General features: G+C 36.9%; 1 protein-coding gene across 1 annotated transcript; it reads left to right on the top strand.

Moving 5' to 3' along the window:
* Positions 1 to 578: 578 nt before the first annotated feature.
* On the top strand, positions 579 to 13,418 carry LOC137258624 (charged multivesicular body protein 1a-like). The gene is made up of 8 exons (XM_067796320.1): positions 579 to 727; positions 4,973 to 4,992; positions 7,501 to 7,578; positions 8,444 to 8,590; positions 8,816 to 8,884; positions 9,688 to 9,747; positions 10,785 to 10,978; positions 11,287 to 13,418. Exons 1-8 carry the CDS (start codon positions 721 to 723, stop codon positions 11,306 to 11,308), a joined length of 597 nt encoding a protein of 198 aa, XP_067652421.1. The 5' UTR covers positions 579 to 720; the 3' UTR covers positions 11,309 to 13,418.
* The last annotated feature ends 322 nt before the right edge of the window (positions 13,419 to 13,740 follow it).

Raw genomic sequence — 13,740 nt, 5'->3', positions numbered from 1 at the left:
ATGTGCTTTTGATTTATGTTTTGGGTCCGTTAAAAAGCATACGTGTAATCAGGGAGCCTATATAGAGTTGTAGAGTATCCGAATTTGTGACCAGTTTCGTTATACGGTTAAACGGTTGTAGTGTTTTCCTTGTAAATACATGTATGTTAGTTAATATGGGTTGTATAATCTATTACGTTTATCATTCCGGAAAACACGTCCTCTATATTACACTTTCTCTGGCCAAAATCACTTCATATTTATATAACCTATATACGCCAATTATTATTCCAAATGATGATAATCATAAATACAATCGATTGCTCATATCTACAAATGCAATAATTTATTTACTTAATTTATTTTGAAATAGCCCCTCTCAAGAGGTCTGTCACGAAACAAAGAAGTGATTGTTAAGAAATATCATCTATTAGTTTGGTGTTACTGCGACATATGACTGCATAATATATTCAAACTTAGGAATGATCGGAAGGAACCAAAGAAATATATCTAAAACACGTGTTAAATATAAACAAAGCCGCGTGCTGTTGTTTATCCAAGGGAGATAACTCTAAATAACGATCAAACCCACTTCCGTGTTTTTGACGTCATAACCTGTGATAGTTACTCACGAAGTTATAAGGGTTACCTTTATCTATTTGGATTTCTGTGTCTTTCTCTCCGTTTTATACCTGTTTATATACTTAAACATCGCACGGGAAGGAAAAATAACAGCACAAAATGGATGGTAAGTTTGTATAACATCACTGTGGTGAGTCAACTGACATTCTTGTAGTTGTACTATTTCAGTTTTGAGTATTTCACAATCACCACAAGCAAGGTATGTACATTTCTGGTAATTAGTTCTTAATTTGAGAGGCCACGTAAAAAAACCCCATGAAAACGTAATTTAACAGGTTGAGACTGTGACCATCTGACCTACATATTCCACTTTGTATACAATATGTGTTTGTAAACACCTAGCACTAACATTGATAAATGCCCAATAACAGGATATATATCACATTATCAGATACAACTGTACGACTTTATTACCATAAGAAGTGAACGAAGATCTCTCTGTAAGTTGGGATTATTATAATAACTACTGCCATTTTCTCATTAGGATAATCATTTCATACAGTACCATGCATAAACATATAGAACTACATCATTATGGCGAAAGTGGCACAGTAATTAACTATAAACAACCATAGAATATGTTCACCATTTATTACACGAACTAGATCTACTTTTAACCTTTTAACAACCCGTGAAGGTCCCGGGGTAGAATAGGCCTTCAGCAACCCATGCTTGCCATAACAGGTGATTATGCTTGTCGTAAGAGGCGACTAACGGGATCGGGTGGTCAGACTAGCTGACTTGGTTGAAACATGTCATCGGTTCCCCATTGCGAAGATCGATGCTCATGTTGTTGATCACTGGATTGTCTGGTCCAGACTCGATTATTTACAGACCGTCGCCATATAGCTGGAATATTGCTAAGTGCGACGTAAAACTAAACTCTCTCACTCACTTTAACCTTTTAACTCTTTTCTCGGAATCTGTGGACCAGCTTTTGCTTGAGGACCAAAAATGTGAAGAACTGAATTCAAATTGTAAAATGTTGTTGCATTCTGTATATGAAAATATTGAGGCAATATATTCCCCTGGGTAATAATGAAATGGAAAAACTTCCGCCAACATGCCTGTTACCCTCACCCTTACCCTAAACCTAATCCTAATGTCTGTATGTATAATGTAATTTTTAAACTTATTTTATGGCTTCTAGTCTAACCATATTACCTATATGTATAAATAATTTCTCCCATTGTTAAAATCAAGGTGGAAGCTTACACTGTCATCAAAATTTATTTCTTATAATGCGTAGTTCAAATTCTGGAACATGCTTGTTGATGAAGCATTGAAATTCTCTAAACCCAATACTGACCATAATTAAGAAATACCGTTCGTTCTACCACCATGTATAGTGTAATAAAGCACACTTTCGCTTTAACGTTATAATAGTTCAGGGCGAAAGTGTGCTTTATTACACTATACATGGTGGTAGAGCGAACTGTATTTCGTTTCTAAGATGCCGTATTCAATAACTTCTAAGCCTAATTTCAATTAATCTATGGCAGAAAACAAATGACGGTGTCTGTGACCTAAATTAAGAATCCTCGCACAGGGCTAACTGACTCGCTGTTCTTTTGACGTGTCAGCCCCTACAGTAAGACAAAGTTTACTAGAAAAACAAATGATGAACAGTTTGATGATGGTTTATGTTCGGGTTAAATATCTTCTCTAGATCATTTTAATTACATTCGTGATTCTCTTAAACCATACGAGGCAATATGACCGCCTCATTTCTACTACCAACGAAAGTTTAGATCAGTACATTCAGAGGAAGCTGACAAGTCAAGTGACATTCCATGATTGCATTATGGGAATGTAAACATTGCCAACATTACTGTGTCTCTGTAAGATTTTGAGTCGAACTATGAAACATTTTATCCGTCGGAAAACATAAACGTAATGTTTCCACAGTGATGTTGGCTGTGTGGTGCAACTGCAAACCAAGAAACGGGATGCGACGAAGCAGTTTACTGTGGGAGGCTGTACGAGGCGATGGCAACTGACATCCATCGTGACGTCGGTTACATTTGTGACGTAATGCAAAAAAGTTAGATTACGAGGGGGCAGACTGGAATGGCGCAGCGACATCAACACATTGTGATGTAATGCAAAAAGTGCACATTATCGTCTGATAAAGTATTGTCAGCACCTTTGATCTTTCGCCGAAGCATCTTTGAATATGATATACATGTAATAATTTGTTTTCCCTGGAAGCTAGGGGATATCTGGTTAGAATGAACCTCCAGGCAAGAACAGTTTGAACTTTGATGGAAAAAATCAGGTACATGAATAAAGGAATCTTTGTGTATCATCAGCATGATCAACATTAGGAAAGGTACTAATTAGAGTCAGTCCGTCAGTCAGTGTAGTAGTAATCGTGATAGTACAAGTGTCCAGGGGGTGGGTTCATAACTTCTTTCCTCACAGCCAAGTGATATTTTCAAAGCAAGAAAACACAGCCTCATACATATTATAATAATTTGTATTGTTCAGGGTAGTGAAGCCTTGTTAAGCTAGTTTAATCCCTCATTTACAAGAGGGTTTCTCTGGGGAACATATATCATAAACGGAAGTTAGAACACACCATTCCCATGATTCAATAATCAGGAGTGTGGTTAGCCTGAATATCCTCTGTGGAAAGCAATCTGTCTCATAGTCTCCCTTTCTCCCTTCTGCCAAGCCCTTTCTGATCTTCTTCTGAAAGAAGTAAGTCAAGATTTCCTCAGGTTCTGAACCTCACATCTCACTTGGCTCCTTTTCAAAGTAAATGTGTGTTCCTATCCATTTATTTATCTGAGTCTAGGGATTTGTCTATGTGGAATGTGGTTGTCTGTATTATCAAGGTTTGGTATTATTGTATGAATCATGAAGTATGCACCAGCATCATTATATCAGGATCTGTTATTTCTGATATCTCAAAGTCATTTTAATCTTTGGTGTTTGGTATCATGGCTGGATAGTTCTGTAGGCCTTTCTAGGTGTAAAGGATATTGACATGTTATTAGTTAAATCTGGAACAAGTATTGCCAGTGTGGGTGTATCTTCCCTCTGGAACTGAACACATGCATGTGGAGCAAGGTTTCAGTCATGGAAGAAATCTGGTTGCATGCCTATGGTCAGCTTGGTTTACAATGTTTAGCTTCAAAGAACATTATGACAAAGAAATTCATACTGGTTTTGAACCGTTTAGAGAACTGCAAAGGAACAAAATCTGTTTTGAAAAAAGTAGTATAAAGAATTTTCCTTGAAAAATGGCTCCACTGGACAGTGTTTGCCCTAGACATGAAAATTTAGGAGTCATCACGACTCCCTGGTGTCATGAGAGGGAGTAGTGGACATGTCTTTGGGAGTCAACTTCAGTATGGAACTTTCATCAAAACATCAACTGTGATTGTTTAATAACAATATGAAAAAGATAAAGCAGGTGAGGTTTTAAGCACGTAACCTTCCAAACAAGAAAGTAGTTTGAACAAAAGCAAATTACAAGCTTAGGCTATCTGAACTTAGGACCCTGTAGCGTTGCATCAACAATGATGCAAGATTTTAAATTCACTACATATTTGAAATAATTGTGTGTCAAATACAAAGGTTTTCTACATCAGGGCAAACACTGATTGGAATAATTTTCCAAGAAAAAATGGTAAATGGAACGTTTACTACTGGAACAAATACCTTTTGACATTAATACCTGCTTTAATATACTCACAGGACTTCTTCTTTGTTGAAAATGTCCTGTTGAGTTCTCTAGGAAATTTCTAGTCAGTCTGTGTGCTGTGTGCTGTCCTGCCTGACAAATCTCATGAACTGCAGTCCTGTCCTTTGTACCACTGCATGTAGTGCCCAGTTACCTAAGTCCGATTCCGCAACATGTGTGATGGAGACAAGGATTACCTAAGTGGCAACACCCCACAAATTTGGACTACACTAATTGGCGTGTCGGTCTTAAGCTGTGGTCAGATGGACATTGGATGTATTGTCTGCAGTCAGTCAGCTGGATGTAATTGTCCTTCAGTTTGACCTGCTGACCTACTGGAGTTTTGGAGACAGTCGGACATCGGAGATGTTTAATCATGTTAATTAGATGAGGTTGGGTCATTTTATGTGGGTTTAATTTTACGCCATGGTTTAGGGTTGAGATTTAGGAGGTATTAATCATTGTTAAGTACACACCGATAATTTTGTCAACTTTTGTTGTCAGACATGCTGTTTTGGATTTTTATGAGATATATTGTAAAACTGTCAACTTTTGGCAGGTATTAATCATTGTTCAGTACATATTTGGTAAATGTGTCAGCTTTGATTATCAAGAGATAATTTGAGATATTTGGTAAAATCAACCACTTTTATTTTCCAGATATGATGTTCCAGTTGAAGGTGAGTTGCTATGATTTGTCCATATTGCGCATACTCTTTGTTGTTAATTTTGTCTTTTGTGCTTTTAGTTCCTTTCATTATATATTTTCTAAGAAAAGTAAGTGCAGCATGACAGATAGCTCACCTGATGGTCATATTCCTTTATGGTGGGCCTAAGTTAGTTAACCTGTTCAAAAAGATTGTGTTTCTCATGACATTAAATGGACCGGGTAGGGAGGCAGGAATTACCTTGTTGATATTTTTGTATTTGGTTTACTAATCCTTGGAAGTTATAACTTTATCCTAACCTAGCACTTGACTTTTTTTTGACTATGTTCATTGCTGTTGAATCAAGGAAACAAAGAGAGGAATGCAATGACATCAAGGTGGTCACACTTATAACATGCATGGTATGTGCAAAAAGTGGAATTGGGTTTGAAAAGGAATGTGATTAAACATTATTATTTTTAATGGTGACCATCAAGGATGAGGGGGCATGCTCCGTATCTGTGTGAATACTGTGTCATAAGCACCCCGAGAATGTGGAGCAGTGTTAATAGTGACTAATGTTCTGATGTACGGGAATGAGAATTTTCCACGAATCCGCAGAATTTGATAGCAGTGGTGTTGTTCATGATATGTGTTATATTGTTTCAATCGACATGCCTCCAAAGAGGCCTAACCCATTTTCCTCTTTTTTCACTCTTACCCATTCTCATCCCCGGATTTAATTATTTACTGTTGTCATTTTGCTAGGATATATTTGAATCCAGTTTTAAAATTTTATCAGTAAAGAAACCTTCCACACACCTGTCAACTATCACACATTTTACATCAATGGCATGCACTCACATCTTACCTCTTAAACTCACACATTTTTCTATATTTTTGACAAACTAGCAATCAGATGATATAAAATCATCTTTAAATAACCTATACACCAATTATTCAGGCGACCTTTGGTCCCACTACCTCCCCACCAACAGGACATTGCCCTGGACCCCGTTTTCTCATTGGAACTCTCAGGGGTTGACAGCTATTCTTCCATATTACTTCAGTCTCTCAACCTCAGAGGTTATATAGAAACACCTAATTACTTAAAATTAATTAGCTGTTCAGTCAGATATGTCCTTTTAATTTTGGATAACAGTGTATGTTTGGTGTACACACAATGTTTGCACACTAGTGCCACCAAAAGGACTCTTGACGTTTAGTTACAAACTTTGCACTAATGGAGTAAGCATTGTTAAGGACCCACCATTAAAGGTTATGTTTGTGTTGTTGGGGGGGTGTTGGAGGGTTGGGGCGATATTAGTAGGTTTGTCAGAAGAACTATATTTCAGAAATCGTGACTCTGCTTCCAAACATGTAATTCCTTATGAGTCATTATATGTGTCACAAAAACAGATTCTATGGAGCAGGAGGTAGTATTCCCTCTAAATCTATCCCCACCCACGCACATCCTCCTTCCTGTCTCCAATACATATGGTGTACACCTAGGGCCAATATTAACCTGTACAGTGCTTATTCTGCTCTATCGCCTCTGTCGAATCAATGCATGGTACTTGTGTTGCATGCATTATGCATTGATTAGCGGCACTTGTTTGCTTCTTGACCATATGTCACAAGCTTGTCAATAACATGGGGGAACAGCTGGTGAAGTAGCTGACTTAAACTTTACCTTTCCCAAATATCTAGTTTTATTTCACCAGGGCTAGACTGACCTCCTAAGTCAATATATCATTACATAACAGCACAATACATCATGTACAAAGTACCATGCACGTTTGAATGCATGGATATATGTTCAGTTAAACATTACTAACCTCAGTTTAAAATTGCTAACCTTTACAAGCTCCTAATTTATTTTCCCTTCGTATTTACTATGATTTAGTTCATATAAAATATTTTCAAAATTAAGTCACCCATAGATAGGACGAACATGTAGACAGATCATTGCAAATTACAGCTATTTTATGAGGCAAAAACATACTAAATCGTAATTTCTGTATACAAAAATAATCTGGTAGTTAGTCAACAAATACTATTGAGCTTGTAAATCCTCAGGTCCTTTGAGAGTGGTCAAATGTAAATAGAGGATACTATATGAGTGCCCATGTCGTACTATGTTTACATCGCTAGTGCCTAAATGTTGGTATTTCCCAAGCAATAATGATCGATACATCTATATTTAACCATGAGTGCCATAAAAATAGTATGATATGGCACTTATATGATGTTCTGTTTATTACCAAAGTCGTCATATTGCGGAAAGTAAACCCTGCAATATCACAGAAGAAACATGATGTCATAGCATTGCTCGTGACATCACATCACCATGACAAAGTGATATTTTGTTCAAAGGCATTGTGTGAAAAATATGAACCCCAATATTTTCATCCTTGTAGTTAATGAGATATATATATATTTGTGAATACACGTTCTCAGAAAGGTACTAATTGTTGCACTGGTAATATTAACTGAATATGCTGTGATAATCGTCATGGTAACATGGTTCCTGTGTTTCAGTTTACTACCAAGCAGCTTGAGAGGTTGGCAAAGAAGGCTGAGAAAGATCAGAAAATCCAACAGAATAAAGTGAAAAAGGTAAATTTAAATATCCCCACTGATGTTTTCTTAAACTTACAGGCGGAAAATGGACAGACATTGTGTTGTCTGAGCACTTCCTAGATGTGACAGACACACTGAAATATATTAACTGACCTTGTTGACAGCTGAAATGGCATCTCTTGTTACATTTATATCTATTAGCATTTGTGTTGACATCAACACAAAAATTAATAAACCTTTTCACCCTCTGAGGTTTGAAATTAACTTATTAGCATTCAAGTAGTTTGATAATAGTAGAAATGTGGACTTCTACACTTTTCAAAGTTTTGCTGATAAATACTGTTCCTGAGCCTAGATTTTCGCAGCTCTCTTAGCGCCAAGATAGTTGTAAGTTAATGTTAATGTATTGCACTTAGGACTGTCTTAGCACCAAGAGATCCTCGAAAATCTAGGCCCAGGTTGATATGTGGTGAATGCTGTGTGTATTATTTGCAGTGTGACATTTTTTCAAATTTGGATTGAGAAATATTAAATATTTTGCATGGTAAAAAGAACAAGATATCTAAGTTCCTTTTCCATTTCAACCAGTCCAGCTTTCATTCATTCCACTATTGGGCACAGAGCTGTATTTGTGTTTCATGGGAGTCCGTGAATTTTAGTGTGTATTTGGTTTTGAATGGATGAGATTCACATATTGTATTCACTGTAGTGAGTGGTTTGGGTACTCACCTAATTAACAAAAAGGGGTGTTAAATACGTAACACTTACAGGGTGACTTGGTGCTCATACTGTTCACCACTGGTTTGCCTGGCCCTATTTTGTTTAAAGGTCATGGTTATAAATAATAGTGGTGACTGTTGCATAAGACAACATTCACTCAGAGACATGTCATGTTGTGTAGGCTCTGCAGCAGAAGAATGTAGAGGGGGCTAAGATATATGCGGAGAATGCCATCAGGAAGAAGAACGAGGGCCTCAACTATCTGCGGTTTGCTGCCCGCGTCGATGCAGTGGCGGCCCGGGTGCAGACGGCTCTCACTATGAAAGAGGTCAGGAAGTATTTCATTTGGATAAGATACGATGTAATTACATCAGGTCATTTACTTTGATACAATACCTCTATCTAGAACCTGATCTAACCTTTTATGGAAGTGTCCTCAGATCTTCTTGAGTCGTGTAATTCTACAGTGGGGTACACAGGTCGAAAATTCTAGCACTACTTTCTTTCAGTGTACTTTCAATAAAATGATGTCCATGTGTCTTGTGATCCACAGGTGACCAAGAACATTGCAGGTGTAACAAAGGCATTGGACAAAGCTATGCAATCAATGGATCTGGCCAAGGTGAGTCATGGCAGCATGAAGCAGACGCCACAAACAGACCAACAGTCATCCAACAACTAGTTATTGTATTATTACAAAACATTAGTTAGAAGTCAGTCCACCAAAAGGAGGGTATTAAAGTTTAATGTCACATCAGCAATATCTCAGCTATATTGGGATAAGTGCACATGATTGAATGGCAGTATTTTCAGAGTTGTAACAGGATTGGGTTATAATGCCTGCTGACTTGGTTGACATTTGTCAGTGTATCCAAATTGCTTAGATCGATGCTTATGATGTCAGTCATAGGATTGTCAGGTCCAGCCTCGATTATTTACAGACCAGTGTCTTATAACTGGAATCTTGCCAGGTGTGGTATAAACATCAAGTAATACGATTACATTTATTGACCCTAACATGTACCAATAGAAGGGGCATGGGTTGACTTATTATTGAGTCACTGCAAATCACGGAGCGTCCTTTAATCTTGCTAGGATTTCATGTTTGCATGTTTCAATCCCAGAGTCACCCTGATTGATGTGGTCATGTTTATATGTATCCAACACCATGCACCATCACAATATGCTCAAAATAGAGTGAAGTCATGAATTGATAAAATATTTGTTCCTGTTGGCAATAATTCATTTTAAGTAAATTTACTGGTGGAGCAATTGCTCTCACATTTGTGTTTTCATCAAACTATTATCTTGACTGCGATCAATGACACATACATTCATGCGGTGTTCAGAACTTTGATTTGTTTTAAAATTTTATGTTATACAATAAAAATTAGCATCTGATAAGATCATTTTGTTATTCACCAGGTGGAGCAGATTATGGAGAAGTTTGAGAAGCAGTTCGAGGACCTGGATGTTAGAAGCGCGGTAGGTCAACACTGAATTATCTCCCTTAGAACACAGACCTCACCCTATGCTACCTTCATGTGAATGAGGACAGATATTTTGTTAAACAAAAGTGTATCCATGGAATCCGAGTCAACCTTGTGCTGTTAGATTTCATCAAATTGTTAATATCACCTATCTAACATCCGAAAGATGTGAAGGGAACTGGCAGTAGACTTGCCATATTTTCCAGACTAGCATGGACCTTCATGGTTATACATGTATTTGTTTCTGGGTCTGAAGGTAGTTTTGCTCATTGTTCAATGTCATAGTAACTGAATTAGTTACTCTGACATGACACACTCTGTGTCAAGGTGTGAGGACACCAGCATCGTGGGTTGAGTCAAGTGATCCCTGATGAACATTGACCGCTTTCTGTGGAAGTGGGGTTCTGAGATCTTCTTGCAGAGATTGATTTTTACAGAATAAAAAATTTAAAATTTAGTGAAATGGGCTGATGATGCATTTTCAGAATATAGCACCATGACATACTGCTTCTGTTCCACTGTTGTCTGTCCAGCCTTTTGCTGGTGTTCCCCCTACCCCTGCCGAAGCCCAGTCACCCATTGATGAAATATTGCTAACAGCATTGTAAAACTAAACCCACCCATTCACTCACTAACTGTTTCAGACAAATGGCTAAACACTAAATACATAAATGTAAAATGATATGCTAAATGTATGGTATTAAAGTGAGGGACGTGGGTTCTGGTAAAGTTAAAGAGTCAGGTATAATGCTGCTTTCAAGTGGACTCCAAACCTATTTCTGGGATTCAGTACTGCCCAGGGAGTTGCAAGACCTTAGAACCTGTGTCCATAAGGATAAACACAGTCAATGTATGAAGCAAATACATGGAGACTCTCTGAATTCGTCTTTCTCTTTCTTCATCTTTCTCCCTTTTTTTCAGGCTGGGTATCTGCATCATGGCTTGAGCCTGAGTCAGTTAATTATCAACCACAACAATCTCTCTATCATATAGCCATACTAAGATGAACGTGTTGTTTTTCCCCTCACCCAGACTCTGGAGAACTCCATGGGCAATGCAATGACCTTGACCACCCCCGAGGACCAGGTCCAAGCCCTCATCCATCAAGTGGCAGACGAGAACGGTCTCGAGATGGTGGACCAGCTGAAGGACCTCAACCCATCCACAGCTTCCATACGGTCCGGGGCCTCCGCAGAACAGAGCAAAGAGGATGATCTCTCAAGAAGGTTGGTCAGGATGATGTTTGACTTTTACTTCACCAGGGCCCTGTTTCAGAAAAGTGATTGAAGAGCTAAGGTGATAGTGACTCCTATACTTTAACATGGATTTTTGACAGTTGTAGTGGTACAATCTCTTTGTGCAATGGGCCCTGGTCAGAATGGGTATTTACTAGTTTGTCATACTGGCTCACTAGAGAGTGAGACCTCAGTAAACATTATAAAGGTATGTTACATCTCTCTCTATTATTTTTTATGTCAAAATGTCATTCTAATGATTTAACATGTTATTAAAGAACACACAATTTCTATTTCAGGTTGCAAGCCCTGCGGAACTGATGTTGTTAGTATACTGTATATATATAGAAGTCCATGTTACGTCATCTTCTCAGCAATGTCGTCTTGCAGCTGCAACAATGTGTTTATCTTGTCAACAAGCAACTTCTCATGTCATCTACTTCCAGCAGAGCTACATGGCCTAGAATCAAAGATGGCAAAGTTGAAATTCTAAAATTGATAGACTAATATCGTTCCCAGTGCATACTTTCTTAACACCAGAATCATGAAGTGTATATTCTCTGTATACTCAAAATGTAAAATATTGTTGTATTGAAACAAAATTAATGTATACAGGGTGTTTGTATATTATGCATGAATGTTTTTTGTTAATTTCCCACATTTCTGTACATGGAATATGTTATTGATTTTGCTTTTACAGTATTTCTTTTGCATACGGCTAGATAACATCACTGTGCCTGGAACATGCTCTGCCCTTCAGAGAATTTATTTTTTCACTATACTAACAAAATAAACTTTGTGGTGAGTCAATTTAAACTGATGCTAATTTTTTTTTACCAAACTGATATAGAATATTTGCAGTATTTTCATTTGTAGATTGATACTGTCACTTGTGACAATGAATGGTTGCTTGTAGAGTAGTTGACATACATTTCATCCATGACTACTGTACAAATGGTTTTAATGAAAACTTAGTTTGTTCTAACTGTAGTTTGCTGTACGCACTTTGACTAAAATGTACAGCAAGAGGCCGTGCAAAATAAATTTGTTTTTATATCTGTGGTTTATTACAAGGTTTCGATGTAAATATAGTTTACAGTATTTGTCAAGTTCTTTCTCTCTGAAGGCAATCACGATTTCAAAAACCTTTTTCTTGCAAGTTCTCTCACCTTTTGTGTTGTTTTCACTTGGTATTTCTAACATCATGTAAGTATATATTCAAAATGTCAAGTTCTGTGTAATGCCTGAGTAGTAAAATTTCATTTCATTATCTGTAGAATTTCATTAGTTTTGTGGGCCATGCAAAGATGATCAAATATGTTTTCCTTGGCAACCATCACTACATCCAAACAAAATGCACATTTGCTACACTGATTTGTAATTTTCTAATGTTTAACTGGATATACAGGTAGAAGCAGTTGTTTCATGGTGTTTAACCAAAATATTCTCTTATGCTTCCTTGGTTATTCATTCCTGTGGCTTTACTATAGAGCTAACTACTCATTTCAGTATAGGATACATGCAGAAGAAGTTTGTGTGCACATCTCCATACCAATTGTATGGCAGAAAATGATAGATTTTTCTTATTTCGTCATTCAAAATTTCAAACATACATTTTGAAAGAATCATGTAGTGAAAGTTGGGGCTAATTTAACACATTGTGCATTTCTATTTCACAGCCGTGTGAAACAAGTGACAATAATGCCTCAGAAACTGCGGAATGTATCATTCTTGTTTAGTCCCTAAAACTGGATTTAAACAGTAGCATTTTGGAGAAATGTATCATAGATGGCATATTTGGATTCTTTTATTGTTCACGTTACTTTTGGATATTATTGGTCATTGCTGTAACTCACTATTTAAAAAGCTATAGTTTAACATCCCCAATGAGTGAAGATGAAATTTATTCAGATGTTTACTATTAGAAACTGTGTAATTGTATATGTATGTTAAGGAAACACTACTTGCTAGTGTGGTTACAGTTCTTAACTTAAAAATACCATAATCATGAAGAGAACTGTTTTAATTCTGAAGTTGCCAGATTGGGATATATTTCTGTATTATGTTTCCTGGTAAGTGGACAACTCTTACTCTCTTCATCAAGGGTAGACTAATGTTGCTGATACCATGACTGAACAAATGAAGGTCCCAACTGGCACCATGGTGGCACCTTGTTGATCCGTGTACATAGATATACATAACAGTGCTTTGTTGTACATAGGCGTGCCTACATTCATAGTGTGATTTGTATATTCATGATGCCATGTGTCTGTGTTGTGAATTTTGTAACACATTTTAGGGTTCAAAGACTTTTTATTGGTACATTATAACTGATTCAAAATGAATAAGCAATTCTAAAATCATTTTGTATGAACATAATTTTCAGAAGTGAAGAAATGAATGTGATTAATAAATTTGAATTTAAAATTAATTTCTTCTGTAGTTGTGTAGTTTTTCTTCAAAGGAAGCTTGTTGTTTATATTGCAGTTCTTTTGAGTAATTGAAATTAGGTTCAATTTGGCAGAAGTGGATAGATTGTAAAGTTAGGCAGCAGTGAAAATTTTGTCATTCTGCCATGTACCCTTAGGATGCTACTATTAGGCTAACAACTTGTTCTCGATGTATTGTTCGTTTGCTATACTGAAGCTATTGAAAAATCTCAACATAGGAAACAAATCATGTTAGTTATTTCAATTCCTTGATACCAAACAAAAAGAATTCATGAATTAATATTGCTATTTATTACAGTAAAT

Source organism: Haliotis asinina, chromosome 12 (genome assembly GCF_037392515.1).
Source record: "Haliotis asinina isolate JCU_RB_2024 chromosome 12, JCU_Hal_asi_v2, whole genome shotgun sequence".
In the NCBI taxonomy this organism is placed as follows: Eukaryota; Metazoa; Mollusca; class Gastropoda; order Lepetellida; family Haliotidae; genus Haliotis; species Haliotis asinina.
This window is presented reverse-complemented; position numbering and strand designations above follow the sequence as displayed.

Bases quoted from the DNA above. Each gene is read 5' to 3' on its own strand.
- LOC137258624 (XM_067796320.1), top strand. The intron at 8,885-9,687 runs GTGAGTCATGGC...GTTATTCACCAG, and splicing joins AATCAATGGATCTGGCCAAG to GTGGAGCAGATTATGGAGAA. The intron at 10,979-11,286 runs GTTGGTCAGGAT...TTTCTATTTCAG, and splicing joins GAGGATGATCTCTCAAGAAG to GTTGCAAGCCCTGCGGAACT.